We start from the raw sequence: 24,448 nt of genomic DNA on the forward strand, positions 1-24,448 counted from the left end.
GATTGATGAGAACATCACAAGTCTGTGCTCCCAAAACTTCACTGTCATTTTTTGTTTGCTTAGGACAAAAAAATCTCCTGCTGGTGTTGATTTATTAGTGCTGGTGCTCACAGGTATAAGCAATTTGAAGGTGGCAGACAAACTTGGTAATTCTTCACTAAAGTCTTGCACTCAGATTCCCCAGAGGTATGTCAGCTGCAATAGACCCTGCTCTTGCTGTCACCACAGGCTCATTGGCCATTGCTCTCTACCAGCAGCTTCAGAGATAGGGAATACTGGTATTGAGAAGAGGTGCACGCAGGCTGCCGCCCTGAGGAAGGACAAGCTCCTTCTCCACTGCTTGTGCCAAAGCAGAGCTTCATATACGGCCAGCTTCTTTCCTTTAACATCCCTGCACGCATCCTTCAATGGCAATCTGAGGATCATTAATATTTCTTGGCTTCCCAATAGTTTTACCAGCCAGGACTTTATTTAGTTGGAATACTGATTTCCTGGCTTTCACTTGTGGGGAAACCAGGCCTCCATCCTTAGAGATCAAGTGAAGGCTCTGGATGGATGCAAGAGGCATCTGACGCTCACAGATCAAGGTAGAGGAATATCTGATAATAGACAGGGTTATATCTTCATTCCTGTGGTGTGCGATCTTTGCCAGGTTTCTTTAAATTATTTTTCAAAATTCTCCAATACCTCTCCTGCATCCTGTCTGCAAGTTTCTACATTTGCTAACTTTTAAATTTCTCCTGCTTATCTTTGCAAAGCAGAAATGTTAACGTATCGGTCAAGGTCCCTGCTACAGAACATTTGTTACCTTACCTGTTTGCTTAGCTGGCATCCACCTGCCGATGGAAACAACCCACAGTGCAACCTGCAGTCTGTTCCAGGCACACAAACTGCCAGACCCAGGAGTCCTCATGAAGGATGGATAATTCTCTACTGGATCCCCTATGATTCTCCTACGACAGGTGTCTTTCTTACCACATTTCACATGTTGTGAAACTCTGTACTTTTCCTTAGGTTTTGCAAAGCAATAAGTATTCCTAGTTAGTACTTCCCGTTATTTACATTTTGCCTTATTTTCCTTTTGAGAAGTTTCATTTATATTCGATAACAAGTCTCCATTTACAATTATTCCCTGTCACAATTAATAAGGTTTTTATCCCTTAAAGATTAACTAGCTTGCTTGACCATAATACTAATTTTTAAAAATATCACTATGTATTAAGCCACTGCTTTATATAAATCAACTTATAGTACAGTAGAACAACATTCATTTAAATCACACTTGTAATCTCATAAAAGTATACATCAGAATCCTGTTTTCCATAAGATTTCATTTTAAAATTCTTTGCTTTGAATTTGGGGGTTTTCATGTTTTTTTTTTTTTTTATCTTCCTAAATTTCCCTATCAGCATTTTCACAATTTTGTTAGTGTCAGTGTAGCTAAATAGACTAATGCAACTGTAGTCATACTTCAATTATTGTCATGAGATGAATTTTTTTGTTTGTTTGTTTTCTGGAGATTTATCATTTTGCCAAGATTTGTTAAAATAGAAAATTAATAGCCCAGAAGAGTTCTCAGCTGGTTCTTTTAATCCACTTGAGATGAAATACTTTAAAAATATTTAACTTTTTTCATCCCTTATTCTGGCCACTGAAGTGATACAACACACTTCCTTGTTGCTGCAAAATGCAGTTACATTACTTCTTTTTCTGAGAGTATAGTAATCATTTTGTATTGAGGCTATATATCAGTTGATGTTAAATTTGGGTCTCAGCTAAACCTCAGCAAACAGTTCACATGTCTTCCAGATGTGACTATCTCTTAGGGTAGGCAACTTTTACTTTAAAGATCCTCTAATGAAGCTCCCCTATGCAGGCCCAGGAATGCCTGTTCTGGGTTCTTGAGAAAGCTCTATTTCTGTGCCTATGTGGATATTACCATGCCTGTATGTCCTAGAAAGCCCCAAATGGTAGGTGTGATCAATGCTACGATCTCCTGAAGGTATTGCTAATATTGTGACTCACACACAGAAACCTGAAATGCAGGGTCTGCCCTGACTGACCAAAAGTGACCTCTGATCACAGGATATTACAGACGAGGGGGCAAATCATCACATTGTAACTTATTGTCCTCCATCCCCACAGCTGAAGTTGATGGAACAGCCTGAATTTACACCATCAAAAGATGAATTCGTCTTTTACAAATTCATCTATTACAAAGCCAAATTCATCTTCACGAAATAGGAAGGAATGACTAGTGGTCACTGAGATAAAGTAGAAAGTTAGAAAGCAGCCAATACAGAGGAACTAAATTGAAACTCACTGGATCCCACACCATTATGTGGGTGAAGTCCATTTCCCTGGATTCCATACCATTATTATAATGAAGTCCTTATCCTGTATGTTTCCATTATTATATGGAACAAAATTAGTAACCACAAGCTTTTAATTCACCTTAACATGATCAAGTTAAATAGTTTTGATCAGGAAGCATAGAAGTTTTCTAGACCTGATTTTCTAGAAACATTGAATTCTTAATAATGTATTATTTTGACTCTTCATTCCTGTTTTATTCCTGTTGAAATATTTAGAATTCTTAAAGGATGTATGAACACTTAGTTCTGCTTATTAACAATGAGCCAAATGGCTCACAGTAGAGGACATGGCTAGCAAAGAAAGTGGAAAATCAGAGAATTTTGGCTAAGCAGTGTGGCTGTATTAAAAGAACAAGTGGGCTGTTCACTGTTTTAACAAAATTCCACAGATGTGTCAAGCGGTAAGATTTCACAGGGGAAAAAATAGCTGAACAGTACTTATTTACAGTATTTGTCTCAACCACACAGATTACTTAAAGAAAAATGCACATACACAGTAAACCACAAAACATGACATTAAGGCTTGCAGTGTAAGTGCATTCTTGTAAATTGGATTGCCTGTAAAATAAATAGGTAATGATGAATGCTATTTGTTTTACTTTTTTAAAAAAGTTTTAAGTATGATTAATGCCACTGTTCATCACATGCCATTAGACAAAAATGCACAATTAGAGATCCAAGCAGCAGCTCTATTCATGTCAGCAGCCTGCCAAATGTTACATTACGCTTGCATTTTAATTTAATAATTGTGAAGCAAAGAGAGAGGAGATGCACTCTGGTTTTCTCTGTCTGTAAAACCAACGCTCAAAAACAAACCTTGGTTCTAAATCAGATACTCTCCACTATTTCTCTTCTTAAAGCCTCAAGTGGCAAACACTTACCCTAAGTTCTAAGCTATCTAATTTTGGAGAAATGCTAAGTAAAATATTCTTTTCCTCAGCAAGGACATAAATTTGCAACAAATGTCTTTGTAGCACAGAGAGAAATGCCTTTGACAAGTTTTTAGGTCTCTGTCATTCCCTTATGGACTGTTTTGGCAGTGCTTTTGGAATACATTCCTCTTGGCATATATGTGCTGTTGCACGTTGCTGTTCTGTCTGTGGCATACAGTGAACAACTCAGCAGGATATACTGCCTTCAGTTGTAGTTTTGGGCCCAAAATCCATGGAAAGTTTGCTATAATGGGTCTAACTCAATATCACTGCAATATCCTATCTGTGAGCAAGGATCAATGCCTTTGCTTTCCATTCCAACACGTGTTCATTTCTGATATTGGTTTGGGTAAGCAGGCAATCTTCTAAAGGGAAGCCACACAAAATTGTCATATTAAAAAAATCCTGTATGTGATTCTTTACCATATCGATCAATGAAAATTAATATTATTTACCTTTTCATGAACCTTTTGCCCTGGCTCCATTCCTTCAATATGCTCTGACTCGGTAGGCCCTTCACCAGCTGCCATTTTCCTTTGAATGTGGGCATTTTGTTCACGCAAAGCTACAATCTGCAAAAAAAAGAAAATAAATGGTCAACATACCCCAAATATTCAGAAAGTACTGAACAAGCAAATTTTAAAATCTGTTGAAGTTTTGATCCCATATTATCTTTGTTGTAGCATTTGCAAAGTGAGGCCTATACACATAGAGATTAAAAAAATAAATAAACCTTATACTAATAATGAGTAAGGACCATTAAGAATAGAGTGGAATCAAAAATGATGCGAAATTCAATCTTAAGACTTGTTTCATCTTCTACCCTTAATTTGTGCTGTCGCTTCAGCACTGATTTCATTACAATACATGACAAGATAAATTATTTTGTGTAGCACACACCAGATATCAAACCAGCATAACATGAAAACTAGGCCAAAAGGCTGTGAAGTAAAAACAAGTGATGTATGGTAGAGTGCTAGCTTTATGACAATTTCCCATTTGTTGCTAACTTATATTTTTAGTGTGTTTTTGTTAATAAAAACACCTGCAGTAAACTTCTCAGTATCTTTTCATGGACAATTTTAGCACATATGCAAGTATTTTTTTTGTATTAATTGAAAACAGCTTTTTAATTTATTGGTAAAAGTATTCAAATAAGTTATGAGGAAGAACTTCTTTCCTGTGATGGTGACAGAGCCCTGGAACAGGCTGCCCAGGGAGGTTGTGGAGTCTCCTTCTCTGGAGATCTTCCAAACCCGCCTGGATGCCACCCTGTGCCATGTGCTCTAGGTGTCCCTGCTGGAGCAGGAGGGTTGGACTAGATGATCTCTAGAGGCCCCTTCCAACCTCAACCATTCTGTGACTCTGTGACTTCTCTCCTAGCTTGTAGCTTGCTCTTGGAGGATACACAGCATAGAAAGCTTCAGGTGCTAAAAGATTATTAGAAACCTGTTTTCACTGAACCTCTGAATTAGAAACCTGTTTTCACTGTCCTATCCTACAAGACAAAACTCAAGTGGTGAGAGGCAAGAGCTAAGGCAGTACTACTTGCTAAGCATGCAGAGCAGGATTTCTAGGGACTTTAAACAATCAATAGTTAAAAATGTGTGTTAAAATAAATTTAACTTGATCTAAATAAACTAGCTCTAGAAAAGATTTTCAATTGTGGTTTTTAACTTATATTTGAGTTCTGATTATAAAGACCAATGGAATGAGCTCTGAGATCAGATCTCACGGATACACCACTTTAAATACCTGTTGCTTAATACGAATGTGAAAACTCTTTTGATACGAGTCAGGCAGATTTACTGATCACTAACTTCCAAGTTTCAACTCTCATTGCACTAGTGACTCCCATTGATTTCAGAGCCAAGACTGAGAGGGAAGGCAATATTTCACCCAAAGCAATCACATGATAATATAAAAGAATGGGGATTAAAACAGAGACAATCATCTGAATCGTTCTGGGATATACAAATATACTGTGTTTTTGCTAAGAGATACAGAACACAATCTTCATTATCTCAGTAGTATATATATATTTTTCCTACACAGTAATCGATAATTTAATATTTCTTTTTCTGACTAGCTTCATTCACCTGTTTTTTTGTGTGTGATTCAAATCGTTTTCAAATCTAAAACAGTAATTCCCATCAAAAAAATCAAACAGTAACAAAACGAAGTTTCAGCTCTGTCACATCTTAGAAGTATCCTCCCTGGGGTAGTTGCCATATAACAGACGTCAACTGTGTAAAGCCACATGGGAAATTTGCATTCAGACCTGATTCTATTCTTGATTTAAAGAATAAAAAGTCACTGAAATATTTATGCAATAGTACTTTTGCGCTTGGGCAACTATCGTTATATTACATGTAGGTGCAACAATTAAAAAAAAACAAAAAACCAAAAAAACAAGCACAAACAACATAATGCTAAAACCATAAGTTTTTTTTTGTTGTTGTTGTTCTGGTTTAGCTGTAACTCTCTACAGATGACAGAGCTTAGTCTAGTATTCCCCAAAGTGTTGAGTTGCACTTAGCCAGGAAAAAAATAGAACAAAGCAAATTAAGAACTGGCATAGACTATCCTCTCAGTCACCCTGTGACACCTGAAGGTATGTACTGGACTCCACTACCTTACAGAAGGATATATTTGACTCTGTCAACATAGTACATATCCAAAGCTGGCTGAAACTTGGGTGGTATGAAACTCCAAAGGCTGTGTACAGAGGCACTCTGTAAAATACAGAAAGGATGGTGAAAGAAACTACTGCCCAATGTCACAACTTTAGTTTCCTAATTTCCTTTATACAGAAAAATGATTCACGCAAGTAATTCCCACTAAGGCATGGTAACTAACCCTTGAGAGCTGCCACTTTTAAAATTATTTCAACTAGATCTGTAAGTGCCTATCTGTCAGCATCACTAGTCACTCTCCACAAGACACTTCAACATGTGATTTGCCATACAGAATAAGCTATATCTGCAAAAGAGCTTGAGGAAGACATATTCAGTCCTAAAATTCAGCCACTTTCTTCTGTTGGTATCAAGGGCAACTCCTAATGCTAATAAATGGATTGGGAAAGGACAGAAAAAAATCAACGAAAAAGTAAATATTCAAAAATTGTTTGTGAAAAGTGTAGAGTACTCCATACTACCATCAAGTAATAGGTCTACCAGGAGAAAGTTGCAATCATCAGTCCAGCAAATTGGACTCCCAGTTCCCAAAGACCATAACCAATTCCACCTTTCTATGTGTTTTGCAATTTTAAAAGTTTAAATGAATTTTTAATGATGTAATACAAAATACAATGCACCTGTTATTTTACACTGAGAATATTACAGTAAATGGAGTTCCACTTTTACTCTCTCTTATCAAATACTCATAAAGAAAGAAAGGAAGAAAGAAAGAAAGAAAAGGAGGGAGATATGGGAGGAGGGAGGAAGGAAAGAAGGAAGGGAGGGAGGAAGGAAAGCGCATAGAAGAGAGAAAGACTTGTTTTTCTTATCCGTTGCCAGCTCTCAAATCCATGTGAAGAGACCAGATTAAAGTTACGTTTGCTGTGGACCCTGCAGACACTACGGAGATCACGAATTTCCTGTTACACCTGGGCATTCCTGTCTCTTTAATGTATGTTTTAATGACAAACACGTAATGCTTTCACTAACTAAACCCAACTATCTGACTTAACATGTCTATTGTAACATACATCTACTGACAGCTTTTCAATTCCTTACATGCTAATTAACGGTATAAGGTAATTACTATTCATATAATTCCTAGTGGTTTTCACAAGGGAAATATTCTTGAGGGTAGAATTATTTCAACTGAAAAGAAGAAGAAAAACTCCAAAGATGAAAAAAGGCAAAGATAAATTAAAAAAAATAAAAATGTGCAAAAAACTATATATTGTACAATTACTCACAACTGGAAGTAACTTTCAAGTGCAAGTAAAATTGCTAAAACAGATCAAAATTATCAATGTATCTTCTACTTCGTCTTCTTCTGGAAAACTGTTTGAAAATGTGAACCTCAAACAATTAGATTCTTTTTCTAAATTGCTACTGCAGACATTATTTCCTATCTAGCACACTTGTCACACTTTTGACCTGGATCAGCTACACATTTCAATGTGACTCTAATCTGGAGTGAGTGTAAAATTGCAGAGTTGGTAGTCTCTCCATAGTTAAGTCTAAAGATAGCTTTCTATCACAAGTCTAAATTTGGCTCTCTGTCAACTTTGCCAAACTCAGGCAAGTGAACTGAAAAGTCACAGATGCACTCCAACTATACATTTTTTTTTTTTTCCGGATTGAGAAAAATAAACTAAGTTTTCCATTTAAGAAGACTAAAATGCAGATAATTCTTCTTTTCTAACCGGACCTGGCTTACTTTTTTTGGCTTAATCATACAGAAAGGTCCATGACTTACAGAAACACTCTCTGATGTTATTCTCTTTTCATAGTTACATTGATCTTCAGTGTTCTTCTCACCCTTGAAAACAGTATTTGCAACTAAAAAGGGATAATTTCCTAACACTGAAACATTAAGGAACTTAGATTTATTTGGAGTCTGTCTTCTAGATTTCACAGAGCCTGTGCAATTGCAATCTGTGCAATTTCCAATGCCCCGCTGTGCTGTAACTATTCTGAACATATGCTTAAACACTTCTGCCTTTCTGTCTCAACTGTAAAATCTTTTATTTCTTTTTCAACTTTCATAAGGCCCAACTTTCTGAATTATATTTTTGTTAAATATCCCAACATCAACAGCATAAATTCTCTCTAAAATCTTAACAGGCTTGTGTCCATTATCTATAAATGCCACTGAACCATATATATATACATACTTATTTAAGGTTCAAGAATTTAGATTCAAAATTTAAACTGCTCTTCATTCTCGCTACTGTCTAAATCTAAATCACAAGCCTGTACACTTCAAAAAAATCTGAATTTAGGCCTTACAGGAATATTGATTTAAATTTTTAAAACACGCCACAGAACAAGGTATCACTACAAAAACTAGAGCTGCTGTGAAGCAGTACATGGTGTGTTACAGAATCATACACATCAGTCATGTTTGTGTAAAAGGTGGCACAACAGGAAAACAGCAGTCTCAAAATAAAATAATATACAGAATTGGGGAGCAACAACTCACTGTGTGAAAAACAGTTAATCTGAGTAACAGCCAAAAGCAGGATATTGATACATACAAATGAAACAAATAAAAGATTCACACTGCAGTACTAAAAACTCTGTGAAGGACAACCATAAAGGAAAGGAAAAATCCGCTCACACACACACACACACACACACACACACAAAAGGGAACATCTGCATTGGCTTCTTTGGAAAAAAACAAAAATAAAATAGAGTGCACAGACCATATACGAAAATACCGTGGACTTACACTGTCAAATCCCTCACCGGGCACAAAACGATGAAGGAAAAAGCACTAAAGAAGTAATTAATTTAGAAGTATTTCAGAGGTGAGAGATCAGAAAACACTTCTAAACATATAAAATCCTGAATGATGTCTGCTGCTGAAATGGCCCTTCACTACCACATTATAAGTTTAAGCACTGGCTACTAGCTTTACTATGAATGCAGAATATATTTCCCTATCACAGGAATGAAACAGAAAACAAACCAGTATCCCAGGAAATTCTGACTGCATCAGCACACTCACAGGTTTCTACACTTTTTTTATTAAGGGTTATCTACTATAGATCCATTTTTTAAATGCACTCATTGGTCTGTGCAGTCACTCAGAAGTCTTAATTCCTACATTTACAAAACTTCAGTCTAGTCACTCCTGTAAACATACCTTGAACATTTATGGTCAAAGTTTTATTAGGTTTCATATGAAGCCTAACTGGACCAGTGCCAGCCTTTCACTCAATGAACCAGCATTCTTGAACTCTTTGTAGTTTTGTTTGAAGAAATACGTGACATTTGGGTTGCTCTTTGCCCTGTTTTTTTTTTTTTTTTTTGAGAATGTGCTAAGAAAAAGATGACTAGAAATTTGCAACCACACATGTAAGTACAAAACCGAGTTACTTTCTTATTTGCTTGATTAAATTATTTAAAATTCAGTAAGAAAGAAGCACATAAGCTGCAAAGCACCAAGAAACTTGTTAGATATGCATTAGATATGAGGTATAAAGAGATTAGAAAATATTTTTCTGTTTGAATTGACTATTAAGTCGAAATTCGTCCAGGTTGCTTTGGAAGAGTTAAATGCCTCCCTTTTTCTTTTATGAATCACAATAATTTTTGCTCCACAGGTAACATGGATAATGTGAGAAGAGAGGAATGACAATTTTAGAAAAGAAGAATTATTCTGCAGTCAAAAGCTCAAGGCTCAGAGGTAGCAAGTCCGAGTACATTTCTGGTGGTGTTAGCTGATACGACTTTGGGAGAATCAGACAGGATTGACCAGCAAGGGACCAGACAAAATAACCCTCTTGTCTGTGTTTTTTTCCTGCAGGTGTTCTGACAACCTCAGGGAAGAGTTGTTCTATAAGCACCAGGTTATTAATGCATAATGCATATCAGACTGTAGAGTACAGGGATAGTGATCCAAGTACTTTTCCTACCCTAAACAGTTTTTCTTTGCTTGAAATGTTGGCTCCTGAGATCTTGTTCCTGGTACTCCTGTTTTGTAAACAAGGCGTACTCCACATCTGAACCCAGAAAAGAACAAACTCTACTTAGTACGAAAAAGATTTAGCCTTCGGCATATTATACTATCCATTGATTTAAGGCAGAACAACAATAACTGAGCTGAAAAGCTTCAATTTATCCTGCTGGTACAAAGCAAGATAACTGAAAAGCCTGAAAATTGAATGCCTCTGTTAAAGTGGTTATCTAATTCCTTCTATAAACTTTGTAAAGAGAAACATCTCTAGCAAGTCTGTCACCTTTTCCGAAATCTCTGGGATGAGTGACATCTTTCCCCCAGGATGAGGAGAAAACTTACTTACACAATTATCTTAAACTAGACAGCCCCACAGTGATGACTAAATGTAGGCGAAACAAATTCCATCAAAGGACTGATGAAATTCCAGAAATGACTTGCATTACAAAATAAAAAGCAAGTCAAAGCAAGTCTGTTACATGGGACTACATGTTAATCCGTCCTACCCACTTCTCAGATAAGGTGTGGAAAACTGTTCCAGCTATCCTATGCATGCTTTCCTTGTTGCAGGGCCTATAAAAGTACATAGGAAAGTAATTAAGAGAATCAGTTATATGATTTCAAAGTATATGGCCTCTCTTTAGGCAAAAGAGAATGCTATTCTAACTAGTTGAATAATTACTTTCTCTATTGACTTTTCCTTAATGTTTTTTTGCCTTTTAAATTGTATATAAAACTATTTGCCAACAATGCAGTTACTGTAGTCATCTTGATTTGATTTTTTTTTCCCTTGAATGTATGCTTACAATGTACAGAGATACAATCAAAATAATGTAAAAGTGTACAGCATTTCTATTTATAGGGTTTTTTATCTAAAATTTTAAAATAGTAGGGATTTTTTTTGGCTTAATTATTTCATTTTTCTGTTTTATTTTTTTTATTAAACATTAACTTACAAAAGTTTTAAAACTATTTGAGTACAATGTTTAGTTGTTAACAAGGGCCCTAAACACACACATATATAAAATTAGAGTTTCCTAAAAACAGTAAGGACCTAGAGCACTTCAAGAATAGAAGGTATTAGAAGAAGACATTTTTTTAATCCCTTGAAAAATCCTTAACCAATTTTTTATAAAGTTCCCCTGCCTTAAACCACTGAACTTGTTTCTTTGATCTTTTGACATTTAAACAGAAGCCGTGCTAGCCAAATAAACTCACTGATTTCCCATTTTGTGCTTTGCTAGAGCTGAGAGATCTGTAAAGCTTTTCTTTTCCTTTTTAAATCTCTTCTTCATAGGAAGGTGTTTCTTTTTACATAGATACTGTCCTAAACCAAGTTTCTTGTGAATATATTGTGTCACTTTTGCATTCTGCTCCTCTTTATGTAGGTGTTTCAGAGAGCAGAGAAACTGGCTACTTGGATATCCTCCCATGTTATTCTAGCACAAGATTTAAACAGTGTTAAAGATTTGATTTCTAATTACTGAAAATATAATTCAGACTCCAGCTTTATCTTCTGATTTTGTATTTAATTCTGATGAGGATAGCTTATGTGAAGCTTTAATCCATGCCTATCATTTTATATGGCAATAATTAAGCGTGGTACAGAGAACAAAGGAGTTGGAAAACTGAGGTGGTTTCCTTCTACTTTGACAGAGATTCAAATCCTGTTTTTTTTTTTTTGTTGTTTTTTTTTTTTTTGGATACAATGCCTGAAATGCCCTATTTGGGGTATTTTTATGTGTACCTTTTTAAAGACATTATAAAAGTAACCAGCATCTTGTGTTATCAGGATACTTTATTAATGATACAGTACATTTCCTTCATTCTTTGGTGCAGAAACAATATAGCATGGAATGCACACCTGCAAAGGTTTTGCATGAAAAACAAATGAAACCTTTTATGAATCTGAATTAAAAATAAGCATCAGAAATAGATGTTTTTTCAAGGGGAGAAAGAACATTTAAAATAAATCTAAGATAATATGTCAGACTTTATGTGCTCCTCGGGGCAGAAAGCAGGCAGATCATGCAGTGAGGCTCACCTGCACGCATGCCATAAATTTTAAGAACAGGACTTAAATAAATACTTCAGATATACATCAAAATCTTTTAGTTGTATTTCCCCTTGAGTAAAAAGGAATCATTTTATAATCCTACCCAGAAGAAATTTCAATACTCAGTTAGAATCCCACCAGATAGTTTTAGCAGTTTAGTTGAGCTGTTGCAGATGTAGTTGCAGCAGTTTAAGGCATTTATGCATCTATCCTCTCAGCCTGAGTTTATCAGCAAATCAGGAGAATCATGAGTAAGTGCCCAGCAGTTTGTACTTCAGCACAGGCTTCAGGTAAGATGCAGGACTGGGAACTGGGGTAGCTAAGGCACAGAAATGAGCTCCCTGCTGAATTATAATTCATAAAATTCACTTCTAAAATACTGTAGCACGTTTTGATTTATAGCTGAGGGGAATAGTTCCTGAGAGATTATTTGATCTCTCTACCCTGAGAGATTATATTTGGCCGTAAACCTGGACATATCTGTCACCTACAGAAGTATTTCTATAGCAGTATTTGCCATGACACCAAAGTCCTTACAGTCACTAATTCACTTGCCTTTACAACTCTCTTAATTCTAACAATGAGAAACTTAAACCCAGGAGGTCCAGATTCTCAAATAACTGCAAGGTAATACATGGAGTTTAAATTCCTTTGAAGACTGAGGCTAAGTGACTATTTCAAAAGTACAGAGAAAATCTGTTGCAAAGTGAGGGCTTAAAATTCTTTAGGAAATTGCTCCACTTCAGTAAGTTTGTGTCATACGTAAACCAAAGGCAAAACAAATTGTCACAGCAGCATCTGAGAGTTTTTCCATCTACTGCTTTTCTGCTTAGGCTCTATGCTGTCCCATTGATATGTAACCACCTGTAGACTAGTGCTTGCAAATTATAGCAATTCCAGCATGATGCATCACACATTTACCTGGATATGTGTTTTTTTTTTTTTCCACATATTCACATCCCTGAATAAGTCACTGATAAGTTTGAACAGACTGCTTAATAAAAGACAAAAAAAAATCTATATGTAGCCCTTATAAAGAGATGGCTTAACAGTTGCCAAACTAATACAAAAGAATTGAACGGAAATCCCCTTTTTATAGCACAGGGGTAAGTTGTTCTCGTTTGTTTGTTTGACTGTTTTGTTTCTTTTGGAATGAGCAATTAAATTTTGCCCTACATATTTCAGAAGTCTATTTTTTTTCTGGTAAGGAGATTAGCCATTTCTAGAATTTAAGCATATTCCACCTAATTTCAACCATCCCTAAAACATGTATAAGGAACTGGGAAACAAAAAGCTGTGTTCATTAATATGAGAGTTGCACATGTATTTGTTTATGATGGATGACTTGCTCTGAAATCAGAAAGAAATCAGACTGGAAAGGCAGAAACATGGCATAGCTACAGAGTATTTTCTGAAACCCAACTGTAGCTTTTACAGCCAGAGAAGAAGCCATCTAGCACTGACTACCACTCTGCTAGCCAAAGCCAAGGGACTGGAAATTAAAACAAACTAATTTGAAGAAGAGCTACAGAAAGGTGCAATTGCCAGCTGGACACTGGGTGAGCTGGTGCCAGGGCGCTGTGCTATAGAAAGACTCAGGCAGAGCCCAGAGGAAACGGTGTGGGACCAGGGCCAAAGCAGGTCTGCCTCGAGGCCTGAGTAACCACCAAGTCTCTGTTAGGTCTCTGTTATTTCAAAACCACTGCCACTGTACACCTTTTGGCAAAGCGAAGCGTCTGTCACACTAAAGAAACCACTTCTAAATCAACCATACTGTTATCGCTCGCTGTGTCCCAGAGGAAATCTCCAGTACCAAGTGCTAAGTGCCGAGCTACAGGCTTTGACAGTTAACAGTAGACAGGCCGGTGTCACCACAGGCCTGAGAGGACAGCAGTGGGATCACAGGTGAGGTACCAAACACGTACTGAGTGCACATGTGGAGCACTACTGTGGAATCTGAAGCACGGCAGAAATTTTATACTGTTTTTGCCGAACTATTTTTTTTCTAATCATAGAAAGCAGCTAAAACAACAACTAAGTTTAGTATCTGCTTGTTCGTGACCCTTGGCCATACAGTTTTAATGGATTCTAGGTTATCCCTACATTTGAGAAGATGTCTTCTGCTGCAGTCACCAGAACAGAGACAAGGGGGCTTTCTCTTCAACCAGAGTAGTCCCTCTCCTTCTTAAATATGGTTCTTCAAGAAGCAAAATTGTTCAAGCCTCTAAGCATTTTGTTGTGCCAGGCTGATGAGATGCTTTGGAATGGCCAGTCTAAAATATAAGCCTATAATCTAACATATCTGCTTTGTAAATCACTGAGAGAGAAACATTATAACAATGTGCCTCTGCTCGCCTTTCCTTCCCTCATAACTTGCTTAATATTGTTTTTTCCAAGGAGATAAACACAAGTATCAAGGCAAGTATCTTAGGTATCTTAGTTTTTCTATTCTGCAATGCAATTTCTAAGCTCTGCATCCTGAGTTACATCTAAAAGTGCAAGTATCATCAGAAAGCTTTATTTTCAAAACAAGTAGGAATTAAAATAACTATGGATTGTACAGCATTGTAAGCAACATCAGCAGCACTTTGAGAGAACAAAGGAAAAAAAGCAAACACGTTTTCAGACTGAAAAAATTCTTTGAAGTGGGGAATGAAACCTTTGACAGGAACAATGCCCTTCAGGCTCACTTTGGGGGAAAAAAAATTTAGATTTTTTTTTATATAGCACTTTGTTTCCTTTCCTATTCAACTGCTTAAAAAAATATAAAAATTCGAAGTTAGAATTTTGTAGTGCTTTGAAAACTCACTTTTAAAATTAGTGATCATGTCTGGCTAACAAATCCAGGCAGGATTATTTCATATTTGCCTTGATTCCAGTGTACTTTTCTGCTATTAAACTAGTGAGCTTCCTGGAAACTCATACTTACTCAAACTCAACAGCCCTTTAAAATGTATAGGTATTGCTCTTTGAAATCAAGCTTGTGTGGTGGCTGGCACTTCTTCTACATCACTGAAATGCAAGTAGATGAATGACAACATGCAGCAAAAAATGGAGATGGCTCTGAACCTGCATCTAACCTGCATCTGGAGATGCTCAGCACCAAAGTTTCACTGGCCAGTATGAAAATATTAACCCTATTTGTTGATCTTTCGTTGCTGGTGTTTTCTTCTAAGCTGAACATGAATGACACATTTCAACTTTCTAGCGTAAAAATTACTGAAAGGTAAAACCCATCTGTGTTTTATCAGCATTAATACATTGCTGGCTTCCACTCGTGAGGAGGCTCTTCTGGTCCCAGGCAGCCCAGGGCATTGGACATAGATCCTCCTGCCATCCGCCCCATCACTTTGCCAACGAGCCTTGAGTTCACCTGAATGCCAAATGCCAGGGCCAGCACTCAGCTTTATACAATGTAATAATACACTTGGATTTTAGATAGGTAATGGAGTAAAAAACTTTGTTACTCTCCTTCCATTTGTTATGAATGCTGAAGCAAATGAAGTGTTATTGGATAAATAACAGTTTTGTGTTATTGCATGGAGATCAGAGCATGCACCATTTATTTCTATGAAATATTGGCAACATTTTGTAAATGGAATAGAAATCCTTTGTAGCAATTGTGCTGCTACTATTATTAAAAAAAAAAACTGTTGGTATTTTTTTCCCAGAACTTACCTTTTTTTTAGGTTCATTTGCTTCAGAAACCCTTATCTGAGTAAACAAAAATGTGCTGGTTTTAATCTTTTGCAGAAGATTGTACAGGGAAATATGACAGAGAGAAGGAGCTGTCTAGTACGGAAAAGCACAATGGAAAAATATAACAAATACCAGTTGTATAGTCACAATATAGTGCAAATTTGACACCCATTGAATAATTTATTTTGTTCACCAAAATAAAAAAATCTTCTTTCATAGGTATATGATATTTATAATGTAGCCAAGAAACTTGGTAGTAGAAAGGAGGATTTCCAGCTGGCCATCCACAGCTGAGGATGGATTTGGCAGAATCTTCATTGTTTTCCACAATATATTAGTTAGAGAAATATACAAACATATATATTTTTTGTATATATAGGCATTATATATATATATAATCCATGTATATGGATATTATATGTATGTTTATATGCATAAAATGTGTTTATATACATTTATAAACATATACACATGTTTTTAATACCCAGGGCATTGAATAAGCAGAATTAAAGCAATGTACGTCTAGGGCTGTATGCAGCTGCTCTTAGTATACAGGCATTTAATTGACAACTACTAACACTTAAGGTAAACATTTCTCCTCTGGTTAAAATGAAATATTTAACTATTTGTGCCAAAAAATCCATTTTTTTTTGCTCTCTGATTATATAAATACATTTTCCTCTGAGTAAAAGCATTCTTTCCGAAGAGAAATTTTAGATTCCTTCTCTGTATATTGTAATCCACAGACTTTAGGAGTATTTAGATTTATCTTAGCTGTCTACATTTTCTAAGAAAATTGACTAATCTGCACATGTAGTAACAGTTTTATTAGATTTTTCAATATACTGTATCTGTACTAGAATCTGTGTTATTGATAAAATAAAACATGAAAATAGAGCAGCTAGGATATGAGTAAAAATCCAGAAAGGAAATGAACCTTATGGGAAAGCTACAATTAAAGAATATCAAAGCCCTGATCTACATGCACAAAGGGAAGAAATCCAAATTTAAATATTTTAATTCACAGTCTGCTGAAATTGAAGGAAAGTGGAGGAAATTAAAGTCTGTTTATTCCAAATATTAAACCAAGTGCCCCTTACTTAATATTAGTCAAAATGTTAATATTTTCAAATGGCATTCTTACTAGGATCATATTTTTCTACTTTTGTTTCAATGAAAATCAAGAATAAGGTTCTTGTTGATTTCATTTTCATACTTTTAAATGATCAAGAACATTGTTCATAAGTAGAATTTCTAAAATAATGTTTTTATTATAAGATGGCTGCAAAAATGAATGCAGCATGACACCGACACCTATTTTCTAATGCAAAGGATGCGTTTTCCTTTTTTTTGTAACTATGGAACCAACACATTTAAAATTGCCTAAACTAAACTTTCCAAGTGAAACGTCAAACGAGCTGAACCATTTCAAGTACCGAACCAAGAATATAAGCCTTCTAAGAATCCTTTTGAATAATTCTATTCACTTATATGCCTGTTAATGAAGATTACTAAATGCTGATATTTTCTAATAATGTTTGATTTGAGATCTGACGGAATTGTATCTAATTTTGCTCCTTCAAATCCTAAACATGTTTTTACATTTCTTGACCCTGAGTAAAATTATTTTTGTATTTATTTCTGTCAAAGGCATACAATGAAAACCTGTTCGCAGTAAAGATTTTTTTAATTGTTGACTTAAATAAATTACCAATATGACTATATATTCAGCAAAGTATTTACCACGATATATCTGTCCTTTGCATTTGCCAACTCTCTGGTCCTATTTCTTTCACAATTATTTTAACACTAAGCTGTTTTGTTTTAGCCTTAACAGAGCAGTAGCAAGATGCAAGTCATTTCTGCAGTACTGCCTATTAGTAACAAACGCAAAATCCTTTTGTCACTCTTGTAGACTCTTGCCTCACCTATTGAAAGTGGAGGATCAATAATGACCCTTGAGAGGCAAATTACTCTTGAATCACATTATTTCTGCACCTGATCAAACACCATCTACTTTAACCAATTCTTAGACCTGCTAGGGTACTGCTGGGTTGGGGTGGATCTAATGTGAAAACACACATGATTGATACATTTTTGGTTCATATATTGATAAGAATATTGATTAACAAATATGAAACCTACCTGAACCTGAAAGTTGATTTTATTTATTTATTGAAGTATTACACTACAATTTTTCTTCAAATGCATATAAGGCCTATTTATATGATAAAAAATAACTATTCAGAGTAATGGGCATAAAACCTAATACTGTGATCTTGTTACACTATTTAACATCTCATTTGAGAGTTAGGATATGTACATATTCTTAATAGATAATATAATGTTTGCATACATAGAATTATGTAGTCATGCCAAAGAAGCACAATAAATAATAAAGCAGTCTATTGTTTCAGCAGATAAAAACATAAAATAACTACAAGATATCTTGTAGTTATTTTATGTTTAGTCATTAAGATGAGCCCACAAAAACATCACTAAGGAAAAAGAATCAACAAGATTGTTTCTTACAGTGAAATTATCTTGAATATCATGAATATCTTATTTGACAAATGGCAAATGACCCAGAAGCTGATATGGACGAGAAGATAATCAAATACATTCTTAAACCTGAATTTATACATCCAAAGTGTGACAGAATGGCACAGATTCATGAATCCTTAAATAACAGAGCAAACAAAAATGACACATTCTTTCTGGTATCTCATAAAAAGGCACTTTGTGCAAAAGCAGACATTAATAATGTTCACGGATTTTCTTTACATACGTAATAGTGAGCTCTATGCCCAAATCAGCTAAGCACAACTTTAAATATATGATATTTCTACTTTAATAAATAATTTAGTCAAGCATTTGCTAAAATAATCTTGTGAAGCCAGGGCCTCTATAAGACCAATTGCATTGATTAGTAAGCTCCTTAATCAAGTTGCCAAATGGATGATGTTAAATGCAATTTGAAATTGAACTAGTGTCTAACCTCATGCTGATTATGAATCCGTAAGCAAGTCATGAAGTCAACAGCCTTCAAGTTTTATTGTCCTGCAGTTTCCATGTGTGTAGGCAAGCTACTGTGAAACACCCTTAGCCATCCATGTTGCTCCTGCCTCTCCTGTATTCTCCTTGAGACTTGCATTTCTCTGGCTGTCATCCTATGTCCTCCTCTTTCTCCCTTTTCTCTACTTTGCATGGAGAATGAAAGAAGTCCACAGAACATGTGGTAGCCAGTGATGAGCTTTCCTACTGTGTAGTTCCCCAGAACAAAGCAAGGAAGATATCAGAAGATCCCTTAATCATTAAGACATGTTCTTCAGCCTCACACACCTGTGTATACTGATATATATTTATTTGCTGTGGCGCAGAAAGGTCAGGCATGCCCCATAGCCCCTGCTACCTGATCAAGAAAAAGAACCGTACAGATTCCAGAAGTAACTCCTTTAATCCAATATTTTGAGATCCAGAAAACTGAATTTTTCCATGTGCTCTGAGTTTTTGCAGAAGTGGCATGCAGAGAGCGTGAACACTAAGTCCTACTGCCATGCAGGCTGAGGACCTACCAGGGAGTGATGCTATTCCCTCCTTGCCTCAGCCTTTGCTTTCCATGCATAAAAAAGCAGGCCAAGATTTGGGGTAAGGATGCAGGATTTGCCCCAGCATGGAATTTCAGTGTGGTGATGAGTGTGCTAGGACTCAGGCTGTGTACTGCTGTGTAGCAGCAGGCTGCACACCTGGGTCACCACTGCCTTGGTCATTGGCTGCCAAAAAGCAACACTTCCACAATTCAGCTATGATTTTCTAACATTGTTTAGGATTTGGATCATCGTGTCCTTGAATTCCATTGGGTCTTCCTACTTGTCACCCTACTTTTCCTTTTGTGGGAGCACTAACCTAATAGCCACATTCAACAAAAACTAAGTTTTTGTAGGGGCAGGTACAACCAGAAGGCACCAGTTGAGATAACTTCTTTGAGTGATATTCACTGAGCTATTTTGACCCCAGAAGAGGTTTAAGTGGTGAGTCACACGTATTGTCCAGGTTACTTTGCTTTGTTTTACAGTTAGATTTTCTGTTCCACACATGTGTGAGCAATGCACACTAAAAATTTACACAATTAATGTTGTGGAGCAGGAAGTTTTTATTTGTCTGTACAAGAGAATGGAGACCTGGTCCTTTACTGGAGCCCTGCAACACTGTAGTAATGCAATAATTATCTTAGTAAAAATATCCAGAAAAAAAAGCCCTCTAATATAAAGGTGAAGATGGAATACATTACTCCCAAATATAGCAATAAATATTTATGATCCTGCAGTTCTTTAAATTGGAATTCAGACTAGGACGTCTTTTGCTACGCAAACATTAAGACAATTTCATCCCAAAGGCAAAAGTCAGCAGGTATTATAAAAATGTGAATATAGAAATTGAACAGTAACAGATTTCCTAATTACAAGAAATGTTATTCAAACTTTTCTAATGCACTGGTAAGAAAACATTGTAAGTTTTAGAGAAAAAACATGTGCAATGGAAGACAGAAAGTGGAAGAATTCATGTGTAAGACTGAAAAGCTTGACATAACAGAAAATTTTATTTCAGTGATACTAAAATGCCTCTCCTTCCAGAGAAGGTGCATAAGAAACTCTGTAGAACTAGCAGATAGAATATGTAGTCAGATCAACATGGCAGAAAATTGCAGATTCTTGCAAGAAAGTCCAAATGAGTTGCTATTAGTTGCTATGCAATAATAAATTTGGTATACTCACTTGTTTCCACACCCCTCTCCACCCCTCTCCCCTCACCAAAAAAATGGAGGAAAATAACACATTTTTGCCTTAGAGTGGTGGTACCTAATTTGCTTTCACATTGAAGCCGACCATTCGATAATTTGTTTTTAAAGCCCACACACAGGAAAAAAGAACACACTGTATTAGGCTTATGGTCATTTTGATTAAATTACTAGTTTCTAAAACCGGGAGGAAACTGGGAATTTTTAATCTCCAGGCATCATTTATTCAGAGACAAAACAAAGCATTAAATTATCAATGTTCCTTATCATGAAGGACCAAAGTTTCATTAAGGTGAATGTTTGTCAGACTAAAAATGAAGTGGGTTTGAAGAGATTTAAAAAATAGATTTCAAGCATCTAGGTTTCCACAGTAACCTGCTTTAACATGTATTTAAAAAGCTGTTTCACACCTAAACAGTATGTTTGTAGGAACAGTAAAGAAGAATTAGGCTTTTTTTCGATAGTTTTTGTTCTTTGTCATGTTTCTTTAAGCATTACCTTACAAAACTTTGAATTTCTTTTGTTAAGAAAGTGCAATTAATGGCTCCACTTGAAGAAAAGGTTTGCTTATAGCGCTTTAAGTGTAATGTATGTGTGGTTATTGATTCCTAGGAGTGTACAATAGTAGAAAATTGAGAGGAGTAATAGATCTCCTGTTGTTCTGTGAATAATAGCAATGAAACTAAAGTCTCCAAAGATGGAACTAAGACACTATAATTCAGATTAGTCAAAAAAAAACCAACTTTGTACAACAAAATCCATTACAAAATGTTACATGTAAATACAATGGGACAGAAATATTAAACGTGACCCAAGGTTTTAAGAAAATGAGTATTGCAATGGAGATGTCTTAATCCATCATTTCGATTGCACTGACTTCTTCCTGAATAGCTGCAACATCCTAGAGCATCTTAATTGATTCATATTTGGGATCTTTGAATATTTGGAAAACAAAAAAAGATACATGTAGTAATTGCCTGTATAACATCATATTGAAAAACACAGAGTATACAACTATATATAAATATATATGGGTTAAAAAGCCCTGACACTAAATATTTTATTAGAAGGTTATTAATCACACTGGGTATCTGAAAAAATAAAAAGCCTCTCCCTTCAGCCCTTCAAGAAGCTCTTCACAAACATAGGAGAACAGATCATGCTTTCTTTCTGTTAATCACATTTCCTGCAAAATGTTTTCTTCTAAAGACTGCATAAGAAGCATTCAAATTAGAAGAAAAGGCAATGCATTGACCATGCTATCACTATCTTAAAATTTGTTGCGGTGGCCACACACTAAGCAGAGGGGTAACAGAACATAGCATTTCCAGATCTCAGTTGAAAATACTATAAGGCATCTGTGCAACTACACAATATTGCTTTCCGAATCATTTCAGCAAAGAAAGCAGAGGTAGTGAAAAATCTGCTAAATGTATATTACTGGATTTTCAACAGTACTCTGAGGTCAACATACAAATGGGTCTAAATGATGAAGGAAAGTTAACAAAGGGGAAATTAAATCTTCAAGCATTTTTAAAAATCAAGATTATTGTATTACTATACCAAAATATGCTCTGAACCAATAGCTGCAATCCCTGTATAAAATGCATCTCTTATTTTTGTACTCAGAATTGTTTGGTTACATTTTCTATATGGTAGTAATTTATGAAAATAATATTGAGAAATGGTGTCTTTGCAAATTAACTAGTGATGTTATTCTGGAACAAACGGGAACATGACAATGAAAATTAATGCTGTTTCTTAAAAGACTCTTTGAGAAAGGCAAACAGTTCAAGCTCTCTCATTCTCCTCAAAATAGGAATTTCTGAGAAATTTCAAACCTTTTCTCACTAGGCCTTAATAAGAAATGCTTTCAATGGCAAAGCCAAGATTAGTCCTACTATCCTCAATGCACTTAGTGTACTTGAAGTGTTTTTCCTCTGAGAATTCAGCTTAGAATTAATTAATAAAATGAATAGTTAGAACAACTCAACTGATTATTTCTTGCATTCATTTCTCTCTGACTGTGTTAAAAATTAGACAGTGAAAGATGTAATGCTGATGTAGTAATTTTCAGTTTTCAGCTTCCATGCCACAAATCCCAATTCAAATGTGTAGAGACAAAGATCAATATTTTGGGACAAAAGGTATAAGAAGCATCCACAAAAAGACCTGTATAAAGCTTCAAGAAATAATGAATAATTTCATTATGTGGAAGAAAGTCCACAAAGCAATAACTTTCATTCATGCTGTTCTGAGAAAATAAGGTAAAATGATGGTACTATAGATTAAGACTATTTCAGATTTTTCACCAACAGTATATTATTATACACTTAAAGTCACTAGAGATGGATAAAAGCATCTAATCTGTCTTTCTTCAGAAAAGCCACTGAATTTCATCTGGTTTCATCCAAAGATTTGAAGTCAAGTTTTGAATTTGAGATTGATGGAATTCTGTGTCTACTATATGTTCAAGAAAAGCAAGTGCTATTTTTCTCAGAAAACTGTTACTTCAGTAACACTTCAGTAACATTCCCCCCCCCCCCCCCCCCGCCCCAACACTTTTGGGCTGTATTTAAGTACAAAAAGGAAAGCCATCAAGAAATGACTGCAAATAATAGCTTATAAAGTAATAGCTGAGCTGAAATTATAGCAGCTAGCTTGAAAGCGTACTTTCACATGCAGCAGCTCTGGGTAAAATGAGCACTTCATAGGTGAATAAAGTTTCATTTTGAATTAAGTTTACAACAAATTGAATTTTATGGAGCACTTCAGAAGCAGTAATGATACTGCAATAACGTCTATGACAACCTTCATGGCCAGAATCAAAATTCTTTTCAACTGCTAAATGTATCTCTGTTATTTACTGGTTTCTTGGCTTGACCTTTCTACAAGTAAAGCAATCAGCATGGTACATGCAAGTTCTCTGGTGATCAAGTGGCTACTTCTTCTGAAGTTTCTGGTATTGGAAATAAAGCACCATAAACACTAAATCATCTTTTCTCTAAATGATGTACATCATTCATGGATGATTTTATGGATTCTATACAAAAACTAGGTATGGGATACTCTAATGAATAACTAACTCGCCATCAGTTAGGAAGAAACCCACTGTCCAAAGAAAAGAATACAAGCAATTATACGAAGCAGAAAAATTTCTGCCAAATTTCCCACAACCTCTCTCATAGCGCCACAAGTTATATTTATCCTCAAAACTAAAATCTGTCTAAAATCTGTAGAGGCAGGTGGAAATTACAACAATTAGGTTTTCAAAGTTTGCTTGAGTGTTTAAAATATAATCTATGCCTTAATTGACATAGATAATATTGTGTTTTTTAGCATTTGCAAACAGCATTGGCATTTTCAATAATTGCTGAAGAGTGCAGCAGTAGAGTGATATATAAACTAAAACCAGTAATTTCTCTAATTTCATATTCCACACAGTCCAGTATTTTCAGAGTTCCTAAAGTATATCTTTGCAATAATAAATGTAATTATATGATTGCTTTCCATGCCACAGTTTCCACTAATGAGGAAACATGGAAGAGTCAGTATGTAACCAGAAATAAAAAGAGGGTCTTGGAATGCCACTTATCATATGAATCTTAATAACACAGGAAGATTTTTGCAAGGGCTGGATAATATGATTAAGGAGGATGGGAGGAAATTTGTGTACAAAACAGAATACTCTGAAAAATGGCTTAGACTCAATATAGTATTAACTATGCATAATGCTTTATTTGAAGTGCAAACATTGGGAAAAAGCTCTAAAGATCACATTTGGGGATTTGTTTTTGGGAGCAAGTTCTGGGGAACAGTGAGATCTGTTGATGGAAATCATAACACTTGTCATTTAGGATAGTACATTGCAACAGCAATGGATTTAAAATTCCGCCATGTGCTACGGTATCACCATGCTATATTCTACATATTTTTGCCCTTTCAAAAC

The 24,448-nt window shown here is 35.5% G+C and overlaps 1 protein-coding gene across 1 annotated transcript in view; it reads right to left on the reverse strand.

Annotated features, from left to right (window-relative positions):
* PPFIA2 (PPFI scaffold protein A2) overlaps positions 1 to 24,448 on the reverse strand; it is a 285,048-nt gene that overhangs the window by 71,887 nt on the left and 188,713 nt on the right. Inside the window, exon 7 of the mRNA XM_088531206.1 lies at positions 3,763 to 3,879. Within this exon, the coding sequence (XP_088387332.1) occupies positions 3,763 to 3,879 (117 nt within the window). The remainder of the gene's footprint in view (positions 1 to 3,762; positions 3,880 to 24,448) is intronic.

The sequence above is a fragment of the Tinamus guttatus genome, unplaced genomic scaffold (genome assembly GCF_059628265.1).
Source record: "Tinamus guttatus ecotype Peru unplaced genomic scaffold, ASM5962826v1 Tinamus_guttatus_pri_ptg000399l, whole genome shotgun sequence".
NCBI lineage: Eukaryota > Metazoa > Chordata > Aves > Tinamiformes > Tinamidae > Tinamus > Tinamus guttatus.